This window comes from Protopterus annectens, chromosome 15.part0 (assembly GCF_019279795.1).
Source record: "Protopterus annectens isolate FY-2018-M chromosome 15.part0, PAN1.0, whole genome shotgun sequence".
Classification (NCBI taxonomy): domain Eukaryota; kingdom Metazoa; phylum Chordata; order Ceratodontiformes; family Protopteridae; genus Protopterus; species Protopterus annectens.
Genome location: NC_056749.1, coordinates 443,528,886 through 443,554,166, shown reverse-complemented (window position 1 = coordinate 443,554,166; position 25,281 = coordinate 443,528,886). Strand labels below are relative to the sequence as shown.

General features: G+C 36.1%; 1 protein-coding gene across 3 annotated transcripts in view; it reads left to right on the top strand.

The window, feature by feature from the left end:
* Positions 1-25,281, top strand: part of EDA (ectodysplasin A) — a 340,203-nt gene that overhangs the window by 198,625 nt on the left and 116,297 nt on the right. For all 3 annotated transcript variants that reach the window (XM_044057188.1, XM_044057187.1, XM_044057186.1), the window contains exon 5: positions 20,944-20,975. In XM_044057188.1, coding sequence (XP_043913123.1) covers positions 20,944-20,975 — 32 coding nt within the window. The remainder of the gene's footprint in view (positions 1-20,943; positions 20,976-25,281) is intronic.

Genomic DNA, 25,281 nt, shown 5'->3' with positions numbered 1-25,281 from the left:
ACCTTTTTAGCACTGTACATTAATTACTATTACTTTCAGTATGATAGTGCTTGGATAGTGCTAGGATTCTTCACAAAATAATTATTGTCCACTATGTGCCTCTCTCTTCCTATATATATATATATATATATATATATATATATATATATATATATATATATATATATATATATAGGATCACTACGGAATACCAAAATTCCACAATTCCTAGACTCTAAATCCCTAGGACCAGAATCTCGAGATTGCGCAATCTCGAAAGTAGTAAATGGGGATTGCCGTACAGTGTGGAACGGGAACTTTGCCATTCACTCCACAGTAGTGCGATCTCGAAGTTGGTATATTTAAGTTGCAGGGGGTGTGGGGGTGCAGAGGGGCTTGCCCCTTGCATACAGGTTAGAATAGTTTGTTGGATGTTTTACTTTTTGATTTTCGAGATTCTGCAATCTCAAGATTCTGGTTCTCCGGATTTAGTGCCTCAGGATTATGGAATTTCGGTATTCCGTAGTGATCCCGTACATACATATATATAAAATATATAAATATATATATGCATATATATATATATATATATATATATATATATATATATATATATATATATATATGTATATATTGATGCACAGATGTAAAATATTATACAGTACGGGTTTGGGTGTTTGTCTTCTCCATAATAAAAGCTGTTGTGTTGTGTGACCTTGGGAGTATTGGTGTTCTATCTGAAGACGTCCCTTGAATAGGGATGAAAGTGCTTGATTTCTCTGCTGAATAAATTAATAATCTTGCACTGTGTTCTCTCCTGATGTTTGTGCCAATATTTTGTTTCTTTGTAGTAGTGCTGTTTTGGAAAGTCACCTCCCAAGGTTTGAGATGTTTAGGATATGAATAAGCATGTATTTATTAAACAAGACAGGGCGTTTTGTACGTTTTTACTAAGTTTTTTCAAGTAGAGCCTACAATGACATTTTACCATAGCCTTCACTGGTGTATCAAAATATCATAAGGAATAAACTGAATGTAAATGCGCAAGGTTTATCATTCTCTGTTTTATTAATAGTTTGGATTTGTATGGATTGCATCCTTTTTACCATGGACTACCTCAATTTAAATGGAAACTAAGAAAGAAAACCCCATTAGATATTGGGTTGTTATTATGAACTGGGCCTAAATCTAAAGCTGTAAATGAGAAAATAATGCTTGTTCAGTAACTGCAGCAGCCAACTGCTTTTGTTAAAAGAAATGCAGGAATGCATTTTTACTTAATGCTTTCCAGATGTGTAGCATAGGTCCCTTAGGTTATGGTACATTTTTTGTAAACTGAACTGTGATCTTTTAAATCAAGCTAAGCTAACCAAAGTGCATAAAGTCCAAAAATGAAAGCTATTGAAGCAGCGCCACATTAGAAAGGCGTTAATTCCACAACACAGAAACAAAAAACAGTATACCAAGCATGTAAGCACTTTCACGTTCTCCTTGAATGCTTCATCAGACATAATGAAGGCTGCAGTGTGTCTTCATTTAAATATATCAAAACCAATGAATTATAACCAACCATCTTTGTTCATAAATTAATCAAAATGCCTTAATTAATTTAAATCCATTCCATTCCATTAGACAACTATTATTCAAAAAAGCATCTCCTCAACCTCATATTGATTCAATGGATATATATAAAAACATATATATTTATAAAAACATAAATAATTATAAAACATTAATTTAAACCACATTCATTAAAAAAAAAAACATTCAAACCACCATGAATTTAAAGCAACACTAGGTGGCAGCATTCACTAAAACAAATTGCGAAGATGCATCTAAAACTGAGAGAGTGCATAAAGGCATAATATTAAAACACATAATATATAATATTTAAGCATTTAGCCTCTAGATTCAATCTCAAAATGAACATGTGGTAAATAAGTAAATATATGAGCATAAATATATAAAAAGTGTGTATATATATATATATATATATATATATATATATATATATATATATATATATGTTTATATACATATACGTACACAAAAATATATATGGAAATATATAAAACATTTTCATCCCTAAATACATACATATAAACATTTCTAAATATAAATGTATTATGGGAACCTCCATATATGTATTTTTATTTATATATTCACAAAATCTGTCAGTGTTGCAGAGGTCCATCTAGTAAAAAGGGTTTTAAAAAAACCCTACCATTAAGACCACTGTTTTTGTCTGCCTGTATTTTAATGATCCATTTCTCCTCCACTTTCTCAGTGCAATTTTTAAAGTTCCCAGGTCTGGCACTCTTATTAATTAATTCTACTACCAGGAACTTGAATTTATGGGAAAGATCATTGGTAATCACATGCTTGGCTAATGCATTACTTTCATCCTCTCAGTTTATACCATACAGATATTCTCTTACGCGTTTTCTTAATCTTCTATTAGTCTTCCCAATATAAAAAGATGTACATTTCATACACACATCTAAATAAACTAAGTCATGGGAATTGCAATCTACATAGTGCTCAAAGGTATATTTCCTTCCTGTATCTGGATGTGTAAGTATATTTATACCTGCCATATATGCGCATTGAGTGCACCCTCTACATGGAAAAGTGCCTTTCCTTGTAGATTGTACTCTATAGTTATCACTCTTCACATAGCAGAATAATCTCTTCAAGGGCTTTGTATTTTTATAAGAATACCTTGGTGTGTCTCCCACTATATTCCTTATGTTCTCATCTACTGTTAAAATGGTCCAATTTTTGTTTATAATTTCATGTATCATTTATTATTATTTCAAAATGGGATAGTCATTCTGACATTGAGTCTCATCTGTTGCTTGTCTACCTAGATTGCCATTCACTTCTTTATTTCTTCTAAAAAATGGTCTCCCTTTCCCTTTTCTATCTATGACATCATCATTGTATAACCTCCTACATTCATCCTTAGTATATCATATATTTAAAAATTCATCTTCCAGGTTCCTAATCGTGCTTTGAAACTTACTGTCCTGACTAGTTAACCTAGAGACCCTCAGTCCCTGATTAATAACCACATTCTTATATATGTGAGGAGGCTGCATGCTATTGCGGTGCAGAAGGTTATTCTTTTCTGCAACTTTTCCTGTACATGGATGTCACTGTCTTCTTTATATATGCATAAATCAGGAAACACTATTTCATTATTGGACCAATTTCCCACATATTTCAAAAACTCAGTGATATTATTGATGTAACTAAGAAAAACCTTGAAATCTTCTTTCGTCCATTCCCACACAAGGAAAACTACATCCACTAACCTCTTATAGTATCCTATGGATCTATCATACTCAGTATCCATGATAAAGGTCCTGTCCCAGTATGCCATCACAAGGTTGGCGTATGAGTTCGCACATGACATCCCCATCGCCACCCCTCTAGTTTGTAAATAATAAGATTTGCCATAAGAAAACACATTATTTGCAAGAATTAGTTCTAATAGCATCATACATCTCATTATTGTTTCATTGGGAACCCCTTGCTTCGTTAGAAACTTTCTAATGTTTTTCTAACCCGATTTCATTGGGTATTGCTGTAAATAATGAAGTAACATCCAATGTTACAAACAATGCCATAGACTTAAAACTTTCAGAAAATACATATTTTGAAAAACTTTCTAAAAAATGCTGAGGATCTCTAATAATAGTTTCAGTCCCTTCTATTGCACTTCTTAACTGCTTTTCCACATAGATGGACAGAGATTCAGTTATCCATCCCCGACCCGAGACTATTGGTCTCAGGGGTGGGTCTTATAAATTTTTATGGATTTTAGGGAGACCTCTGAAAGTTGGAATGCATGGTTATTCAACTAAAAAGTATTTATATAAATCACTAGCTATAGCATTACTCATCCAAAAATCATATAAATCACTATGCACATCCCTAATGACTTTATTTAATTGCTCATTATTTAGCTGCTTATATGTATATATGTCTTCTAATATATTCATCATTTTGTTCTCATACAATTCACTATCTAAAACCACCACAGCGCCACCTTTATCAGCAGGTCTGATGGTAATATCCGTGTTCTTCTGCAGATTTATCAGTGCTACATATTCATCCTTGTTAAGATTATAAAAATTCTATTTTTCTTATTATCAGGTTCAAATAATTAAAAAAAAATCCCTCTCACATGCTGTCTTGAAAGCTTCAAGAAGAGGGTGTGTTGGTGGTGTAAAAGTGGTCGGTTTCTTAAACACATTTGTATTGTTCACTTTATTATCACTGAACAGCATTTTTAAAGCAACATTTCTTATAAAAAGTTTAACATCTAAAATAAATTCAGTCATATCTGTACCCTAGAGGTTATAAAGGACTGACCTTTATTAAGCAGTGATTTCTCAGCCATTTTAAGTTCATATTTAGAAGTGATCACTACTAAATCTAACTCACTTTTTTCTTAGCTTTTTTTTGAAATTCCAGGGCTTCCCCTGACAATTTCCATTTCTTGGTGCCATGATTTGGAGTCCACTGCGGCATCTATAAGTCTCTTATTGGTAGCGGAAATAGATACAGATGTTGCATTATCTTAATCTTTTCTCCTCACATCCATTGCAGATGTAGCTGATGAATGTTTTTCATGTTCCCTTATAGAAACATTTGCTTCTTGGCTTTGTCTGTCATTCGGAGCTTCACTCATCTTAGAAGAAGCAGTGGTATGTTTCAAGGCTCCAAATGGGAGCACTAAATTGGGTGAATCTTGATTCCTTGCAAAGATTAATTTTTCCGTTACTGTCATAGAGGCATTTACTTCCTGACTTTGCAACTCATTCCGAATCTCACTTGCCATGGAGGACGTGGTGACTTGTTGCAAAGCTCCTGACTGGGTCACAGAAATGAGTGGATTACAATTCCATACACAGATTGGTTCCTTTGTTTCTCTCGGCCAAGAGAAGACATTACTTTTGTAGAAATCTTGGCGGTCCCATTCAAGCTTCTTCTTCTTATTTTGTAGTAGTCTACATTCAAGTAACACCTTAACATTAAGTTCTTTTAAGAAACCATCATATTCATCCTTTGTGAACAGTGCAGAAAGTTGCTGCTGTAATTCAGTGGCTTCGGCAGCTATAACATTCTCAGTTGACGTATAACATTCAATAAGTAGCCGTATATAGCCAAAACTTGTCTCAAGGTTCAGCTTTTGCCACTTAATGAGCAAGTCTGGGTAAGTGGTACCATAAGTCGACATTTTATAAATGCGAAGTCCCCTTGGTACCCCTTTGAAGCATAGGCACGCATCCATATATAGTACGTAAAGGATTGAGCAGCTTATGGAAAGAATGCAACAGATCTTTTGGGACACGTAACATAAAACGAGAAGCTATTGGGAACAGTGCAGCAAGCTAATATAGACATGTTGATACAGATGCCACGATTAGCTCAAAACAAGTTAAGCTGACTCACAGTAGGAGTTAAGTATTATAAAAGGTTATGAAACAATGAGTTATGGACAATTTTTAAAATACTTTTATGTGGCTTTATCCAGCTTAGTTAGTTACCTGACATTACAAAAATTGCTTCATACCAACCCCAAAGTAATTCATACTATAGAAGGGCAGCCCTAATGCAAACATTTCTTCACAAAAATGGACATGCAGTAATTCTGGAACTTGAGTGGTATGCATACAGAAGCAGGATGCAGATGATGTTATCCTATCTTAGGCCAGAGAATTTATTGTATCTCTGATAAAAAGTGCAGTATGGCTGCAACAGGCACAGTACTTCTAGTGAGAGAGATGCTGCATTCTGTTTGAATATTCATAGTTTTAACAATGACAGTGTGAAGAGCCTAGCTGTCTGGGATGAATTTAGAGTAAATCCACTGCCATTCTGGTTATAGGAGTCATCTGAGGTTATTTGGTTGCCTAGTGAAGGTGCCTGCTGGGTGCCTCACACAAGAGGGTACACCAGGCACCCTATGTGCAGTCCACTGAGAAGAGAGCACCCTACTGGGGTTGTGCATCTCTTCTTGTCTAGAATATCTGGAGTTCCCAAAGGATGACTGGGAGATTATCGCTAGTGGTAGGAAAGTCTGGTCTTCCCTTCTCCACTCGCTTACTTCTGTGACACTTAACAGGAAAGTAGTTTAGAAACAGGAGTCCACATCCATACCTAATTACTTCTGCAGTGTACATTTCAAATTACTTGTCCAGTATACATTTCTAATTGACCGAGCTTTACAGCAGACTTTTTGGGTGTAAGTTGCTATTCCTCTACCATCAAAAGCTTGGCTGTTCAGCACTTCGGGCTTTTGCTCAGTCTCACATTACTGGTGATTTGTGCATGGACATTGTCTTCTGTCAGGGAATAAACTGTTTACTTGATTTTTATTTTTTAAAGTAGGCAGGCATACTGTAACTGAAACCCTCATGCAGTAAACTTAGTGGGGCAGAATATCTTTGGCACTAAAAGCATAGCCTTTTTTTAATTTAACCTAAAAGTATATGCATCAAATGTAGTTTTATTCTGGATGGTGATTCTAACTTTAATTTCTGATGACTTTGTGTATACATATATTCATATGTCCTTACCATTGTTTAATATGCTAGCTGTCTTCAGATGGAACTTTGGAAGAGCTCCACCAAAATAAGATGATTAAATTGAGTGTCTTTAAGACCTTTTTGAATCTGAAATGTTTGTTGTCAGAGTGCTTTATTCCACCTGCAAGCCAGATGTTGGTTCATTTGTAGTTGTAGATGGCTAGTTAAGAAAAACAATGCATCAGTTTCTGGAACCAGTAACTACACTTTCCTTCAGTTCAGTTTTGGAATCTCTTGTAAGTTTATTTCACACAATCATATCAAGCTGATTTCTGCAGAGTAGTTTAGCACTGAAACTTTCATGTTGTTTTCTTTAAACTAATCTGGAAAATATAAGGTAAATCTAAGCCAGATACGATATTGGGCCCATTCCGGCCTTCACGCCTTAATTCTGGTATCTGTGAGTAGTGTACTTTCTAAACTTAATTAGCACATTCATGTTCTAGAACTGGTTTTGACTTTGTTAAATGTCAGTTTTGTGGAAATTTTAAAGCAAAGAGCCACCTGCATCATTCGTCTAGACCCAGTTTTACTGTATGACTAGACCAAAGGTCCCTACATACACCGGATTAAGCAAATTATGGAAAATTATTGGAAGGTTTTCTTGATGGACGACAATTTAGTTGGATACGTAGGTGAAAGACCTAATTTTGTGTACAAAATGGGAAGTAATTTAAAAAGACTGTTGGAGAACAGTGAGTGGAATAAAGATGATAACAACACAGATAACCACCACAAAGCAACTAAAAAATGTGGTAATTGCAATCAGTGTGGGGTTATAATGGAGGAAAGAGAGATAACGTTAGACAACGTGAATAAGACTAAAATTAGGTTCAAACCTGGCAATTATAACACCAATTTCATCATCTATATGGCAAAATGTAATGTGTGCCCTGGATACTATATAGGTAAGACGGAAAGATCTTTTAAAAAGAGGATATACGACCACCTATATAGTATTAAGAGAAAAGATGGAAATAATGCATTGTACAGGCACATCGAAAGGTTAGGGGAAAGACATAATTTCAAATTTGCCATATTAGAACATATTAAATACAAACCGAAGGGAGGTAATAGGAAAGAAACTTTGAGTTATAGAGAAGTATGGTGGCAGCTTTTTACCGATGCTTCAAATTCATCCGGGTTGAACGATAATATATCGATAAACCTATTTTAGTAAATAGAATGTTGTGAATGTAAGAAACGAAATCTGGGTTAAAACTTAATAAATACAAACATATTCATTACACATTACACACAACATATTTAGATTGATGGACAAATGTCACAACTATCAGAGGAACCTTTCATGAGACGTCACACAAGAAAACTGAATAACAATTGTCGATGCATATTTAGTTTATAATTTGAGTAACCATAGGTTATTTCATGAATTATAGTGTGGGGAACTCAAACACTAAAGGATTAATTTACAAATAATAGAGTTATCAACAATAGACATTTTATTTAAAATTGTTGCACCATTTAACATTTTTACTACATATATTTTTATTATATACATATTACAATTAATTTTTTAATTACATATTATATTTTATATTATATTTATAGAGTGAACAGTACAAAAAGTGTTATAGTACATAAGAAAAGAACAAATGGCGAAGTTCAAAGAACACTTTGGGAGTGCTCAGAAAGAAATGGAGTGATATTACTTTAAGGGCAGGAATAAAATGTTGGCGCTAAAAAAGTTATTAAAACTCTTGAGCACCCAAGTGCTATTGTTCTGAAGAAGCCTACATGTTGTAGGTGAAAGCGCTTAACCTGTTTTTAGTTGTTGGAAATTATTACATTGTAGTTTTTTATTGCAATTTTACGAATGGAAGTTGTATTGTAAAAACACGGCGAGTTTGTACTGCATTAAACGTTGTATTGGAGTCTGCACTGCGTTTCCTCTGTGCTTTCACATTGCTTCACAGAGAAGATAGCGTAGTTCGTTGGACTCAATGTATCAAAAACCTTTCAGTAGTTAGACCAAAGGTCAGAATGGGTAGTCTTCTACATTTTTATTTATTAAAAATATAAAGCAAGTTTTCAAACTCTTCACCCTTCCAAAGATCTTTCTTCCTTCTTATTTTGGTCAGGGGTTATTTGCATAGCTTCTAAACATTCTTGCTTGTTTACTTTGGACAACTTCTTCAGTCAAACAGGTTGCATACCTGAAGAACAGGCCTTGCCTTAAGCATAGGCGAACTAGGTTATTGCCTAGGGTGCCGTGCTTGTGGGGTGCCCTTTTCCCATTTATTTATTTTTAGGGTAATATTTCTTTATTGTAAAAAAATAAATAAATCAAACTCCCCTGCAGGGAAAAAAAATGAGCCGGGGCACAGAGATGAATTGTGTGGTGAGATGTGTCAGTACAGTTTGTACAGTGATGCTGGCAGTGTCAACCAGATATTGTTACCAATAGTAATCTGGCTTTGTGATTTGTATGGAGCAGCTTGGGTTGGAATGCTTTAATCTGTGGCAACTTGTGTGAATTGTAAAGGAATAACTCTCAAACTCCAAGTATCTGGACAAAGCCTAAAATAATGAGTAGAGGGACAAATGGCCAAAAATAGAAACAGATTTTAAATGTTGCTCTTATAAACTTAGAAAGGTGCTAGAATAACAGGATTTGTGTTAACATGCATTTTCTGAAGTATATGAAATCTTTAGACAATTGAGTGGTATGTGTGGAGGTGAAATAAAGTTACATGGCCATCAGATACCATGGTTATAACCAGAAACATAGCTGGTTCAACAAGTGCCCTGGGCCAGTACTATGAATGAGCACCTCACCCCCATAGATCTTCAAGTGAAGTGCAGAAACAAAAAGATTCACTGTAATAAGCCAATCACTACATTGTAAGTGATTGGCATATTACAGTTAAATCTACACACCCTCAACTATTCCTTTAAAGAACAACAAAAAAAAAAAAAACATTCTACTGACACATCATTAAGATAGCCAGATGCACAACATGCCCCCACCCTGCTCCAGCCATTCAGGTCCTATTTAGTGCCCTGCCCCTAATGTTCCTTCAACATATTTTATTTAAAAATGTATTTTTCTTTTAAACTGTCTGTAGGAAATAGTTGCTACAGTTTGTACCCTACTTGCACAGAGTGCTGTCGCACTCAGGTTTTAGTAAAAAAAAATATATATATTTTTAAATGTTAGCAAACTGTGTACTACAAATTTGACAAACAATTACTACAGTTTATATCCTGCCTGTATGGATCGCCACAGAGCAGTTTAGACCACACACGGAGCACTGCAGTGCTCAGGTTTGCCGCAAATGCAATTTCCACACAGGCTGCACAGATGGTGTTATCATAGTCACGAATGATGCCTAACACTGCTTGCATGAGAAGTTTGGCAACAATTTATATATTGTGAAAAATATGAGCTACTAGCTATGAGGACAATGTTTTTATTTATAGTAGATGTCAAGATCACAAATGGAATAAATTGTTTTTCAGTGGGATGCAGAGCACCCCACATTGCCCATGCAGGAGGCTGTGCTGTTGCATGACTTTTATGGTAGCATATGTATGCGTTACTGAGGCATTTATGTTCATGGGTCCTTTCCCAGAATGTTGAATATTGTGACTCCATGTTCTGCAATGTATTGGACTGTACAAGCCTGTTGATGTTCATTTGTAACAAATGGAGTTGGCAAATATAGGTTGGGAGAGGGCTGCCAGGCTCCCCACATAGGAGTGTAGGGGGACTTGCTCCATTGCAGATTTGTAAATGTTTTTGAAGTTGTGCTTTTTCAAAATGTAATATTTGGAAAAACATAATTGTTGTCATATCACAGAATGTAGTAAAACCATTTATGAATGCTTATTTAAGGTACAACTACTGAAAATATTGATATATTTTAATATTCAGATCATATCTGGCAGCAAACGTGTCCTTTTTGACTGAGGTTGTTTGCAGTGTTTAAATGGATGGTGGAAGCTCTCACGTTTGTCTGTGGTATTTATCATGCATTGATTTAGATTAGCAGAATGAGATATTATACAAGAAAACGTAACTGAAAAAAACGTAACTAAAGCTTTGTTTAGTCTCTGAAATACTCTTTTGTTAACAACAGGATAGTCCCTGATGAGATGTTAATGAAGAGAAGTCTAAGGCACACCCTGGTCTTGCTCCATCCTGATTTCATTAAGAAAGATCATGCAAAGCAGGTCATGCATAAGGTGTCCCATGAAAGTATAACAATTAACATGAGAAATGGTGGCCCAGTAGATGATGGTAATCTGAATGAATAAAGCATGCAACTGGTTGCATATATTAAAAAGCTGAATTTTGTAATTCAGTTGTAAGATCATATTTTTTGAAAGGAAATAGGAGCTGCTTACTTTGAAAAAAGATTCCCCATCCCTGCTGCTTTAAATACATACATTTTAAGGTTCCACAGCCTATGGAGTAAAGGTATACTTTTTTACAGTCTATAGGGCTCTTCAGTATTAGAGAGGTTGTATTTGTCATTATATAGCTGGTTCATGTAATGACACTGCATTTGGTATGCATTACTTTCAAGATTTCTGATTCAGGGGATTTGGTAACATGATGTATTCCTGTTTTAAATCATTCACAAAACAATGCAAAAATGGCAAGACACCCTGAGTCTTTCATACCAAATTATTTAAAGGCAAGCAAATAGTGAGTAAGCAGTAAGGAGAACTGATGAGGTACTAGTTTATAAAGAAGGCAACATCAGTGAAAACTGTTGGATCCAGTCTGTAATAACGTATGTAGTTATTCATTCTCTGTCTGTTCTTGTTACCTGGACAAAACTAGGGTTCTCAGTGTGTTGCTGCTAAAATTGAAGCCATGTTTAAAAAATTAATTTAAAATCTGCATTTTTGAAGAAAAAAATGTATAAGTTGGAGAAGATTGAATTTCTTAGAGACATTAGCATAGTCCAAGATAGCAACATATTTCAGAAAAAAGGACTACATATTTCAGAAAAATGGACTACAATGCGATGAGAAAAGAGTGGATGACTTAGTGTAAATGTATATGCTACAAGATTGCTTGAATTACTCAAGGACATATCCTTTCACTGAACCCTTCTGGCTTGTTTGGTGCCTGAAAATGATTTACAGAATTATTTTACTTAGCAGTTTAATAAACTATTAAAATGATGACGATAATTTTGTTCACAGTCTTTCATAAAAAGAGTGGAGCAAACTTTTTGAGAACATTGCAAATTCATAATTGTGTGAAAGTTTTAAAAGCCTAATGCAAATGCAGTACAGTTTTTGTGATGGTAGGAAGAGCAAAGCTGTCAGTTGTAATTTGAGAAAATTTTTTACAGGAAAGTGGGTGAGGTATGAGGGCTACGGAGTGCTCGTGTCTGCTAGTCATGAACCACAGCTGTGGAAAAGGGAATTTAGGGCTATAAATGACAGATGAATAGGTATATCATTGGGTCACTGTCTTATCGAAAACACAGTTCATTGAATTGTGTTTCCGATAACACACTTTAGCGAAAGTGCATATTTTTGAATATGCACTTTCGCTAAAGAAAATAACATAAGCCCCCCTGAGCCCCTTACATCCCCCCTACTTTATTATTCTCACTCAGAGATCGCACTACAGTGGGGAAAAGGGAATATTCCCTTATCCCCACTGTACCATGATATCAGCGATAGTTTCTTTAGTTGTAAATCAACTGATTTACAACTAACGGTGCATGCAGACTGCATGTTTTCTTTAATTTTCCACTCTCTCTTTAACAAAAGTGCATTTTCGCTAAACTGTGTCCGCCGAAACACAGTTTCGATGAACCCTGTTTCAACAATATGACTAGGACCCATATCGTTATTTATCAACATGTTAACTTGGCATTATTGTACTGCAAGAATGACCAACATAATTTGTTTTACTCTTCTGCCCAGATTCTTCCCTCCCAAACAACCAGACATACCCTGTATTGAAAAAATGCTCACTAAAAAGAAGTCAACTTCAAAAAATAAATAAAGTTATAAATGCATTAGGAACCAGTAGTCCTCAGAATTTGGTGGGAGGTGTCAAATTTAATGCACAAAATATGTCCAAAAAGAAACACACATGTCAAAATAAAAAGTATCATTTTTCACAAATTCAAGTTAAAATATTCATTCAGAATCTACCTAAAGATATCATACTAAAACCTAAACCAAAATGGAGTAAAAGATAAAAAAGACTTTGAAGTATTTTTTTTTATCTGTTCCATCCATTTTAATAGCATCTTTAACCAGTTCAGGGTTGAGTTTTAATTAACCAGAACCTATCCCAACAAACAAAGGGCTTAAGGCAAGAACCACTCCTGGATGGGATAGCAACCTTACACTAGTCACATGCACATATGCATACCACACATGCACACATATACTAAGGGAAAATTAGAAGCATCTCAAATCTTTTGGCTGCATGTCTTTGGAATGTGGGAGAAAAACAAGCACCCTCAGGGTGGAAAAAGAAAAACTTTGGACACAAAGAACATATGGTAGCATTACTCAGAAGATATTCCAAAACAAACCACAGCACCATGCATTTTGAGACAGTGCAACTGTGTCTTATCCTTGTTTTAAACATTACTAAAAAGGTGAACATGAAAACATGCAGAACAGAAAGAATCATTTATAGCAAGGTAAAACTATATAAAATCATTTACCTCAATATATAAACACCCATAATTTAAATGTGAGAAATTTAATAGTATTGTATGTAAATACAAACAGTATAAACTAAGCCAAATGGAAGTACGCATTCGTGCGCGCGCGCACACACACAGGCTTTGACAGCTGTTCAAATACTGGGTTCATTGCATGAGGATAAGATATGGCAGATATTTGGACTAGTAAGAAGGCCATATAAAAAGATCTGTCTAGTTGGTATCCAATAATTAGGTAAAAATGCTTGCTGTTACAGTGTACACAGTACTCTGTTTTTTAAGAGATTATGCATTCTTGAAGTATTGTAAATGTGTTTTATGTAAAGTTGTTTTGTGTCATCAGTGTAGTTGTTCAGAAGTAATCCATCCATCTACAACTCCTTTTCCCCATTTTTGCATATGGGGTCAGGGTGTCACTTCAACACTGACAAGTCATTTAAAGCCTATATTCAAACTGCCAGGTGGCTAGGCCTTCCATGGCTTATCTAAGATGTTCCAGAATACCGCAGAAACAACTTAGTTTGGTAAATATGCTTTTTGAAGCCAAAGATGCTGACAAGGTAAGGGAATTGTTTGTGTGGCAAAGCAGAGGGTAGACTCTAAGTATTATATATATTGGTGGCAAGACACTTTGCTAAGGTTGCAGACATTTGTATGCAGTGAATTTTCCAAAAGACAGGGTATAGAACTTGAATGATAATGAAACCTGCACAATCAGATGTAAGGAGTCCCATCTTTTCCATGAATCTGTAATTCTATAGAGAGACACTATGTATTTCTGGCATGGAAGTAAATATTGATAGAGTATAGTCAAGATTTAGTTGTACCAAGACAGAAGCTCAGTGCTGTAAATCATAGATACAATTATACACTTGGACCTACATAAAGAAGGCAACCTGTAAGGGCAATCACATTCCCTCCAGTTTATTTGTGTCTCTAACCAGAAAACTGTTGATGTGCAATGTGTGGGCAGGGATATGGAGCTGGCTGCACATGGTATGCACGGTCCACATATGACTGCACACAGCCAAGAGGGCAACTCAGTCCATCTACAAATATTTTTCTTTAGATTGACATACTGTTATCTAGGGTATTCCAGCAAAACAGTGGCGGTTGTGTGCAAATGTTGTAGATGTAAGCCTTTTTAATCCTGGCAAAATTTCTAGTTGTCACATGCATGAGGCTGGGATCAATAAAGTTCCCAAGGACAGGAAGGGAATGCCATGCTACTGTGGAACTTTTCTGTCAAACTGAGCAACTCCCTCAGGTCCTTGATGCCAACATTTGCAGCCACAAAATAGTAAAAGCCTCCCTCCCACACACTCTGAGAAACAGTATATATATGTGTGTGTCTCTCTCTCTCTCTCTATATATATATATATATATATATATATATATATATATATATATATGTGTGTGTGTGTGTGTGTGTATGTGTACATATATATATATATATATATATATATATATATATATATACACACACACACACCCACTTGTATATATAATATGAATCATATCAATCCAAGCAGGTGGCACTCAGTGAAGTGCGTATTTGTTTGAATTGAAGATAGTGTAGTACTGCAGCTATTAGTACCATACCTCTGGCAATGTGCACAATTCCTTCTTACCGGAAGCCTTTCAACTGCGAAATGTATTTCAAGTTGGACACATGCCTGTAACACACCTTTTTGGGTGATTGTGCATATACGTTTTACAAAGTAGTTGAACAGGAGGTGTATGACTAGGAGCATTCATGTGCAGTATAACTGCTGAATTATGTCTTCCAGGAAACTGGAGAACCAATTATATCCCTGGTTAATGCTGCCTGTCTACGATGCTGAATTGCCTCACAGGAATCCAAGTGCGGCAGAACTGATGTTGGACAGGAGTGTGATTAAGTATACGCTTGAGTAGTGAATTCCCAAATTAGGTGTTTGAATACATTCAAGAGATGCTCTGCAGTTCACAGTACAGAAAACAGTTTGGATGATCTATTTGCACTACTGTGATATGTGCTCCTGTCTACACACAGTGATCTCCCAGTCTGAGGTGTCAAAGATTTGTCACCACAGTCCCAAGCATCAAAGCAGAAACAGTAACACTACTGAAGATGATGGCAGAGAGGAAAAGTTTGAAGAGGCGCAACATTCCTTGTGGATGGATGTTGTAGTCTATGCTCAAGTGCTCGTGATGAGGCGGTGCCCAGTCCTAAACTGTATACCCTGACATGTCACATGTGCACACTGGTAAATGTGATGTCATCACAGTGACTGTTGCCATGATGTGAAAATACCTGCAGGAATATTTTTTTGTCCATTGGGATAAAATAATTGTTGGTGGAGAAGATGTTTAACGGACATTCAAAGCATATTCTGACTGGTACACAGGTATCGTATAATTATAACATAGTGTATTTGTTAAGAGTATTATAACAATGATGGGTTGTCATTCAAAAACTTGCATGCTGATTGGACAGACCAACAAGTGTGCCCACTGTAAATCAAACATATTACCAATAGAAGAAATTCCGGCCACTGAAGTACAATTGCATGGTCAGACTTTTTCTGTTGATACATTCAACGGAGGCCTACCTCTCAAATGTCCAAAATTTTTACAGAATGTCCAGATTTTTGCCTCATATTTTTTGTCTGTTCCTCATAAAATCTGCGGTTTTCTGACAAATCACTGAGGAGTGAAGTCACTAAATAATGACATGCATTTGAGCTTCTGATTTCATATCCTTCAAACAATGCACACTAACACAAATTTTGTTTTTCTAGCAGCTATTCTGTGTTTATAAGAGCAGTATTTACAGTATGCCCCTATTTTGGGGCATTTGTCCTCTGTTATTTAAGGCTTTGTCCACATTTCTTTTGCTAAGAGGTTAAGAGGCATGTTTAAGAACAGCAGATCAAATACAAGAAAAATCAGGTATGTTCTGCAATGGTAAAGAAACCGAAAAGTACCCGATTTTCTTTGTATTTCTGCATGGTTTTTGCATACTGTCTTACTCTGAGCTGTCTGGATTTTATAGTTAAAAAAATAAATAAGCAATGGAGATTCTTTTTTGTCCATTGTATGCTGCTATGACCATGTTATATCTATTCTGTAGAATGTCTGGTCTGTATAAGCTATATTAGTTTATACTGAGGCTGAATGTCTTGTGTTCAGCTCAAAAGGGTGTGTTATAAGCTAATTATTTCAAATACAAGTGTTCTTTTAATGCTAATAACTAAAGAAATGGTGAGTATGAGATGTGGGCTAGGTCATAAAGAAGATTTCATGTGCATGTCTGAATAATTTATACAGCAAATCTCTCGATCACCTTGTGCAGTACATGTGCAAGGCTGATTGGCATGTAATTGTTAAGGTTTGTGGCAGGGTCTGCCTTGTGGATTTGTACCACAGTAGCCTGCTTCCAATGATCAGGTATGGGAGCCATATATCTAGATGATGACACTTGCTAAATTCATCAAAAAATGTGTCTAAAAGCTGAGCTATTACTTATCCCCACTGCCTTGTGGACGTTGAGTATATATAAATGAAAGAGTGTCCTCAACATGTGGGATGCAGGGTGTTTTCATTTTCAGTCAAGGTAAGTGCCTTTCAGAGAGGTTTTTCTACTAAATTTAACTTTGTGATATCATTGATTCAGCATGAGTCCTCAGGGACTTAGCCATGTTTTTATAATACTGCTTTAAGATTAAGATTTGCAGTACTGCAGTAGTAGCCTGGGGAATGTATTTTGTGCCAGATGACTTTGCCTATATAAAAGTAAACAGCAAAGGATCCTAGTCTGACAGATGTATCATTGCTGAATATTGTGATTGGTTGGACTGCACACTGCTTCATGGATATCTCCTTTCTCTTGAAGAATAATTGCATAATAATCGATTATATTATGTTTGTGGTATCGGCAGAAGCGTACTAAGAACCAGAGCCCCACCCCCTCAGGTCATCAAGTGAAGAGCAAAACAGAAAAAAGGGTGGGGGGTCATTTCACTCTAATAAGCCAATTGCTAGATTCCACCCCCCACCTAAAAAGGACCTTCCTCCTCCTGGCACACCATCTAGGTTTCTAGATGCAGAATACACACACCCCTACCTGCCTCTGCCATTTAGTCCCATTTCTGTGCTTTGCCCCCAACCATCCTTCAACATATTTAATTAAAAAGATACTTTCTTATTTTAAACTGTAGCAAACTGTTTCTGCAAATGTAACAAACAGTTGCTACAGTTTAAACCGTGCCTGCAATTTTTCAGTAAAAAAAAAAATATTTTTAAACTGTAGCAAACTGTATGCTACAACTGTAGCAGACAGTTGCTACAGTTTATACCACCCTGCATGGAGTGCTACATCACAAAGGTTTTATTTATTTATTTATTTGTTTTACTTTAAACAGTTTAGTCCACACACAGAATGCTACAGCTCTCTGGTTTGATTGCAAAGGTAATTCCGGCTTTTAGAAGCTGATATTGCACTAGAGAGATTGGAATCGGCGGATTGCAGCCCCCCCCCCCCAGTCTCTCTGCACCAGGGCTGTTAGCTATGCTACTGGGTATAGGGGGAAAGCCAACTTCATTAGAAGTGTTTAGAACTGTGTGTGTATGTTCATGGCTTTGTGTGTCTGCATGTACAGAGGACTCAACCCCTTTAGAAAGCAGGTTTGAAAAGCATGTTTATGCAGCTTGTGGAAATGTCACATTGTCCTCCTTGTTCTCATTGAAAGACGCAATCACATTTATGTTTATTGCACTGACATGTCAGGTTTGGAAAAATCATCACTTGATGACATTAAAGGCTGTATGTTAAGAATCTCTGCCTGTTCTTTCAGGCTCATGATAAGTACATATGAGAGTTTGTCTAGTTGTGTTACAGTACATTTACAAATACAAGTATAGAAAAGAAGCATGAGTCTGTAGCCAGTCTGCATGAGTAAAAATAGGTTGTCTGGCAATTCACAGATGTTTTCACACTATATATTCTGTGTCTTCTCAAATTTTTAAAGATATGCTTACTTATGGTTGTATGTTGCGATATTGTTTTGTTTTTATCCAGGTCATTTCTTCCTGGTTAACAAATGAAATAAATAATTAGGTTCATAGATTAGTATTTTATTGAGCGCTTTCATTTCCTAAAATAAAAAACTTCATCAGAATAAGGCAAATACAGAAAAACAATAACTGACCCAATTTATAAAACACTCTTAATCTCATAAGTGTCAGTTATCAATCAACTTAAAGGTATAAGCCTCTAAAACACACATACAGACAATAAATATACTCCCTAATAATAAGTAAATACAGAATAATAACCTCTAGAATTTAAATAATTCCATCTATTGCTAATAAAAATTGAATGTTTTAAGATTTACACAGATAAAACAAAATTGTGTAAAAATATATATGTATGTTTAAATAAACACGCTAAAGATTTCCATATAAATATATGCATAAATGTCTAAAACCATGTTATAGACTACATATTATTTACATATATCCCTCTGCCCTCAATCTAAGTATAGGGCTAATAGAGATATTACTATTGAGACCTGGTTGTTCAGTGGCATTAGTTCTAATCTGCCACCTTAATTCAGGCAACTCTAAAAAATCGTTAGCTGGGCCCCCCTATCTCCCATTATTACCTGTTCTAAGACTGTGAGTTTGAAACTGTTTTCTGTAATCCCACATGAATTGGGTGTAGAGTGGTTTTATTTATTTTTATGTCGGTATTTCAACATTAGACACTAGCTTATTAGGACTATTAGAACCCTAATGGAATTAGTTTTAGATACTAACGTCATTGTCTTTGAAGCACAGCTCTTTAAGCAATGTAAGGGTGTAGCAATGGGGGCTATACACACACACACACACACACACACACACACACACACACACACACACACACACACACACACACACTGTTTTATTTACTTCTCCAAGTCTTCTGGGTCTCTAATTTCGTGACTGCAATGGACCCAATTCCCAAGTAAAGTATGAATAAAGTTTGTGAAATTAGTATTGTTTTAATATTTTTGAATTGATTCATGTTGCTTAAAACGCTTAGTGGGCATGCCTAGTTCAGGACTGTGCCTTTGTGTTGCGGTCAGTAATGGTCTGTGGACTATGCATTTTGCTTTTGCAAAAGCTAAGCCGTCACGTTTGTCTTTTTTCTCCACATGGAGAAATGATAGCTCCAGTTTATTTTCTCGTGGTACATATATCCATCAATCATAGGTTTTGCAGTGTCTTTTGTTGAATACATAGTCATGCATCTTGTATTGGAATTGATGTGTATTAAATGTGAGAGGGGCTGCATAGGATACAGCACCATGCCAGGAGGTGCACTCCCCGTAGTGAAATTCTTAAATGGCAGGAGGAATATGTGGAGAAAGTCTGCTTAATGCGAGGCACTACTAAGTAATGTGGCTGAACTTTCTGATGGTCTCTCTTGGCTGCAAGCTTAGTTAAAAAAAAGTAAGAACTATATGGTTGTTATAAGAAACATAATTACATAATTACTGCTGCCTGTTTTTTCTCTTTTGCAATATACCCAGACCATTTTTCTGGGTTCATTTGTGATAATGCCATTGTATATTATTATCAGGTTCTTTAATTAAATGTCTCTAGTCAGCCGTTGAAAAGTGTATGCTGATCTTACAGTGGCTGAGACACAGAAATACAATAAAGCACCATAGAATTTCTATTTCATTGGTTTTGATATCTTATTTGTGTGGTTTATTTTTTGTTTTTGAGAAGTTTGTGTTGTTTATATTATATTTTTGATCAGTTAATTTGCTGTAAACCTTCCTCCTTTTGAGCTCAAGTTATATGATAACAGGATTCAGTGCTCTCTTGACTCTGATATACATGATAGTTTTTTATGGTTCATAACCAAGGATTATAGCCTAACACAAGATGCTGACAGTTCTGTGTTCAATGCAGATTTATCTTCTCCCTTCCTTAATCATGCTGTGGCATATTCAACAAGGATAACATAACAGAATATATGCAAGCACTGTTTTAGGCAAAAGTGTTCAGACATTTAGAAAAATATCTTATTTCTACTTGCTGGTGTTTCATTAAATACATGGCCCTCTGCTCCTGATTTACGTAGTCCTTGAAGAATGGATTATAAACTGCATATACAGCCCTTTTCATCTATATTAGATTCTTTCTTGTTTAGTCCATCAAACAAGAGATGTGTATTCCTTTCTCAGAAAGTCTACATAATCAGGATGACTTGAAAAGTTTAAACATTGTATCTGTTCTAGTGGAATTATTACCCTGTTCTTTTTCCGGTAGATAAACTGAACTTTCTTGTAGTAGTTCCACAAACAAATGCCTAAATTTCAGTGTTTATGGAGGTCTAGAACTGTCAGTTTAAGTTAACCTCTGGAAAATCCAAACAGTGCTTGGAGTATGAAAGAACATGGTGCTGCAAAGGTGTTTTTAAATCTTAAAATTTAACAAAACAGTTACACATTTCATTTGAAAGTTTTAGGTTATTTGAAAAAGGTAACTTTTTTCACAGTTTTGGAAATATGAAGCCATGCACCCAAGTTTATTTTTAAATTAGATCCTTGAAAAGTTTGGATGTTTTAGTCTGTGTCTGTCTTTTTCAGTCTTGTAATTAGTACTAGTACCTCAGAATAACAAATATATTTTTTTCTGTTTTTGTTGCACAGGTGTTGACAAAGGTTTATCAAGAGACCAACAAGTGAGTGCTGCATATAAGGTTGTTTTAAGTAATCATCATGAATCAATGGCTAGTAGGACTTTTAATACCCGACAATTAAAACTTCAATACTGTGTACGAGAAGGTCTGTTACCTTTGTACTGTAATACAGCATTACTGCTTGTGATGATATTGGCTGTCAGATGCATGCATCTTCACCTACAAGCATCTCATTTGGAGGGTAGAGAGAATGAAAAATTCAGGAAGATTTACCTGCACTGTGTTAAAAGTGGAATTCTTGAAGGGTCTCAGAACCTGACCTGCTATATATTTTTTGTCTTCTGTCCATTACAGGAAGTTTCTTGGTTATGGTGTTAGATCAGCTAGTAAATTTGGTTCAAGCTCAAAAGTATGTTATTGGATTGTAAGAGGTTCAGTCAGACTGCGGCTTTGGAGTGTTTTATGGAAGATTAGGTCAATGGAAGTGTGTCTCTGCTTAGGGGATGTTGCACTGTACATCAAGGTACAGCAGCCTCAGAATTGATTGTATTAAATGTGAGTGTGGCTGCACAGCTCACAGCACCCTGAAAGGTGGTGCAGTCCTCAGCAGAGAAGTTCTTCTTAAATTGCATTCAACAAACTTGCTATTTTTTTATCAATATGACCTTTATTATAGACCATCAATCTGACCACGAAAGCAAGCAGCAATGTTTTTACAATACCGCCTACTTCCTCCCTTCAGAATAATTTGTAGAAAATTCCAGTGCAGGAAAACTGGTGCTGTTTGTTTAAAAAATGTGTTGTTGATGAATACACTGTAGTTGGATGTCTTCCCTTACAGCACAAATGGGATCAGTAATTAATACATGTTTTTTTCTTGGAAGACTGCATTTAAGCAATGTGCAGTCTTTTTCTGTGTGTTTGAGTTAAGAGGGTGACAGCATTTGAGCGATAATGGCATGTACCTGCCCTGCCACCTTTTCCTGCTTAACTTAATCTCTTCTATTCCTGCTCTTGGGAGTGGAGTAGGTTTGGGTTAACATCATTTCTGTTCTCATATAAAACAATAATAACATAATGTAATTTACATCTGTGACAGAAGGATATACTTGCCTCATAATATCTCAGTGCTGTGATGTATAACGTACCTTATTCAAGGCTGGGTTTCCATCATTTGATGTCAACTCAGTATTAAAGAAAAAGGCTGATGTGGGATAAAGTTGGTCCCCCCCAGTGCTTCACTCTTTCTGGCTGTCCCAGTGCAGCTGTCCATCACCAGGTCTACCATATCCTCCTTACACCCCTAGCCTTTTATTTCCAAGTGAGCTGGGGCCTATGAGGAACTTGAGTGTGTCCTGGTTCATGCCAGTAACTGCTTTGGCCAAGGGAGGTGTATTTATATCCTACTGTTGCATCCTCACTCCTTGCCTCTGCCTACCTACTTGAATCAGATAGCTACTTCTCTCTATGGACAACCCCTGCCCTCAGGAAGCACCACAGATGAGCAACACACCCCCATGGAGTGGACACGTCCGTATCTCCCTGCCAGCACCTTTGATGTCTGAGCAATTATTCGAACCCAGGGATCGAACCCACGGCTGTATCCCTCAATGCCACCTCACAGGCTGAAGGTTTGTCTTCTTGACCTCCAGTTTGTTGTCATTAAATACATGCAGCATTCCAAAAAGCAATTGTGGAGATAATAAATGGATTTGATGATGATGTCTCTATCACTAATATTTTGGTTTAGGGTCAGAAAAAAAGAAAAGTGCTGTAAAAGATGTATGCAGTAACTCAACAACTTGACAGAGTATAATATTACACGAAAAAAAAGCAAGGATAAGATCATAGTTACATATACAAGATTAATGAGCCATACATTTAATGTTGAGGACCTAAACCGAGATGTGGAAAACAGATGTGGTGTCAAATACCCCAACAATGGACAAGGATGCATGTGTGGAATTTATAAGTATTGTGCAGTATCTTTCAAGTTCATTCTGAATTTGTCAGAAATAAGTGTACTATTAAGGAAACTGATGGACCAAGGTACGGCATAGTATTGGGAAGCAGAGCAGTAAAAGTGCTTTGAAATAGCTATAAAACTACCTACTCTGAAAGAGTTTTCCTCAGAATACATCAGTTGTGTTGCAAGCCAACAATAACCAGAACGCACTTGCTGTTTTTCAAGCTGTGAAACCAGTTGTATATGGTTTGAAAACATTTATTAAAAATCACAAAAAAATATGCTGAGTAGTATAGCTATGAAAGTTTCATGAGTATTTACATGGCAAGAAAATTCATCTGGAGAATGGTAGAAGTTGGAGTATATTTGAAATGCCACTGCATAAAGTGTAACACAAATCCCCACACTGTTGTATTTACAGGGATATTATTTATGCATGAGTTTATTAACCAGAAATATCAGATACATATAGCAGACTTGATTAGATATTCACTGGAAGAAAAAGTGGATTAGCGTGGAGGTGAACTAAAAGTTATCTGGTTCATTCTACGATTGTTCTTACCTCAGAAGCTAAAGGGTTTAAAAAATATAGTGAAGAATACCTAGAAGGTGAAAATGCTGAAGATTCTGTTATGAAACGTCCAGGTCCAGTGAAGAAGCATCCAGAAAAGTTTTTTTTTTCTTCTTGAATAGAAGAGATAAGCTGTATAGTAGGTTTGCTGTTCAAGGAAAGTAAACTCATAGTGCCAAATCAGTTAAGGAATGCGATGCTAAAAAAGAGCCCATGAGTGCCATTTGGGAATAGTAAAGTATAAATAAAGAATTTGTGATGCATTATGTTGGCCAGGAATGTTTGTGTAATTCAGAAATGGGGTAGGCATAATGCTTTTATGTAACAGTAATGCAGGAACAGCAGTGCTGCCTTATTCATTTTCAGCAAGGCAATGTAGTATAGCTGGTACAGATTTGTTAAAATTACTTGTTTTTAACTTTTGTTAATGCAGTTGATTAGGGTGATCTGGACTGTTTTCAGCCTTGACTCATTCCACAAGTTGTTGTTGTGTCTTTCGGCTTTTCCCAGTTAGGGGTCGCCACAGTGGAACTCCGATCCGCTAATGATTGGCAGTAGATTTTTACGTGCTGAGTTGCTAGCCCTGACGCACAACCTTCAACGAAGGAACACCCATTCACGCATGTCCCAAGACAGGAGATGCTCAAGCTGAGAATCGAACGGGACAACGTCTTACTGTGAGGTGACAGCGCTACCGCAGCACCACCGCTGCAGTCCACAAGTGCACTGATAAATTCATTATCCAAAAAAAGCATCTGTCATATATGTGCTGACTATTATGCAAAGTTTTGAAAAGTGGTATAGTTAGCAGAAACTAAACTTAAGGGAGTTATTGATGCTCTGAATGTTTTATTTCTAGGACAGTATTTTTTTATGGATGCATATCGTGAGTTCTCAAGCTTTACAGAGAAATTGGAATTTTAGGATACTATTTCAAGTCCATATTATCTTTAGTCAGATGATTATGATATTAGAATGATTCATGCAACCAAACTAGAGACAAATCAGCAGAGCAGTAATGGTAAATAATTAGAGATTGTCATATAGCACAGAAATGTTCCATTGCATGGTATTTAATGGTCACCAGTTCAGTTGTTAATGGATCACAGAATGAAGAGAAACATTTTTACATCTAGAACGCTGCTTACATGTAAGAATTAATCAGCTATAAGAGAGGCTGTGATGGAATTGGTCAATTCAAAGCTTTTGCTACAATAATCGGATCTAATTTCCTTCATATTTCCAGGGTCTATATCAGTACCTCAGAAATGCCAACTCTTCAAACACCTAAAGATCAACACCTAATGAGCGAAATCTGAAAAGCACGAAGGCCACTTCCACAAATTTTTTCAAAGGGAAAAAATTTGCTTGACTGTTAATGGGAATTTGCCCTTTTCTCCAATGTAGAGTGATCTCGGAGTTGGTATATTTAGTTAGGGGGTGGGGGGCACAGCCCCCCACTTAGTTAGAGTTTGAAAGTTTGATCTGAAGTAGTTAACTTCATTTGGTCTACAACCTGTGTGTATCAGATCCGATTCGGATCCGAGCCGGCAGCTTTCCAAGCTTACAGATCCGAGCTCCAAGCTCCTCCCCCTTACCCATAATACCCTGCTACCTCCTTGTAACCCTCAGATCTCGTTTGCCGCGGCTAAGATAGCTTCTCAAAATGAGCTCCGAGTGGTTTGTGAGTAGTTTAACATTAGATTTCTAATATCTTTAATTTTTTCTCTATATTCCCTTGTGTGTGTGTGAATCCCAGCTAGTTATCATAGTGGTTCCTGTTTTCTTTAGCTATAGTTTATTTAATTGTT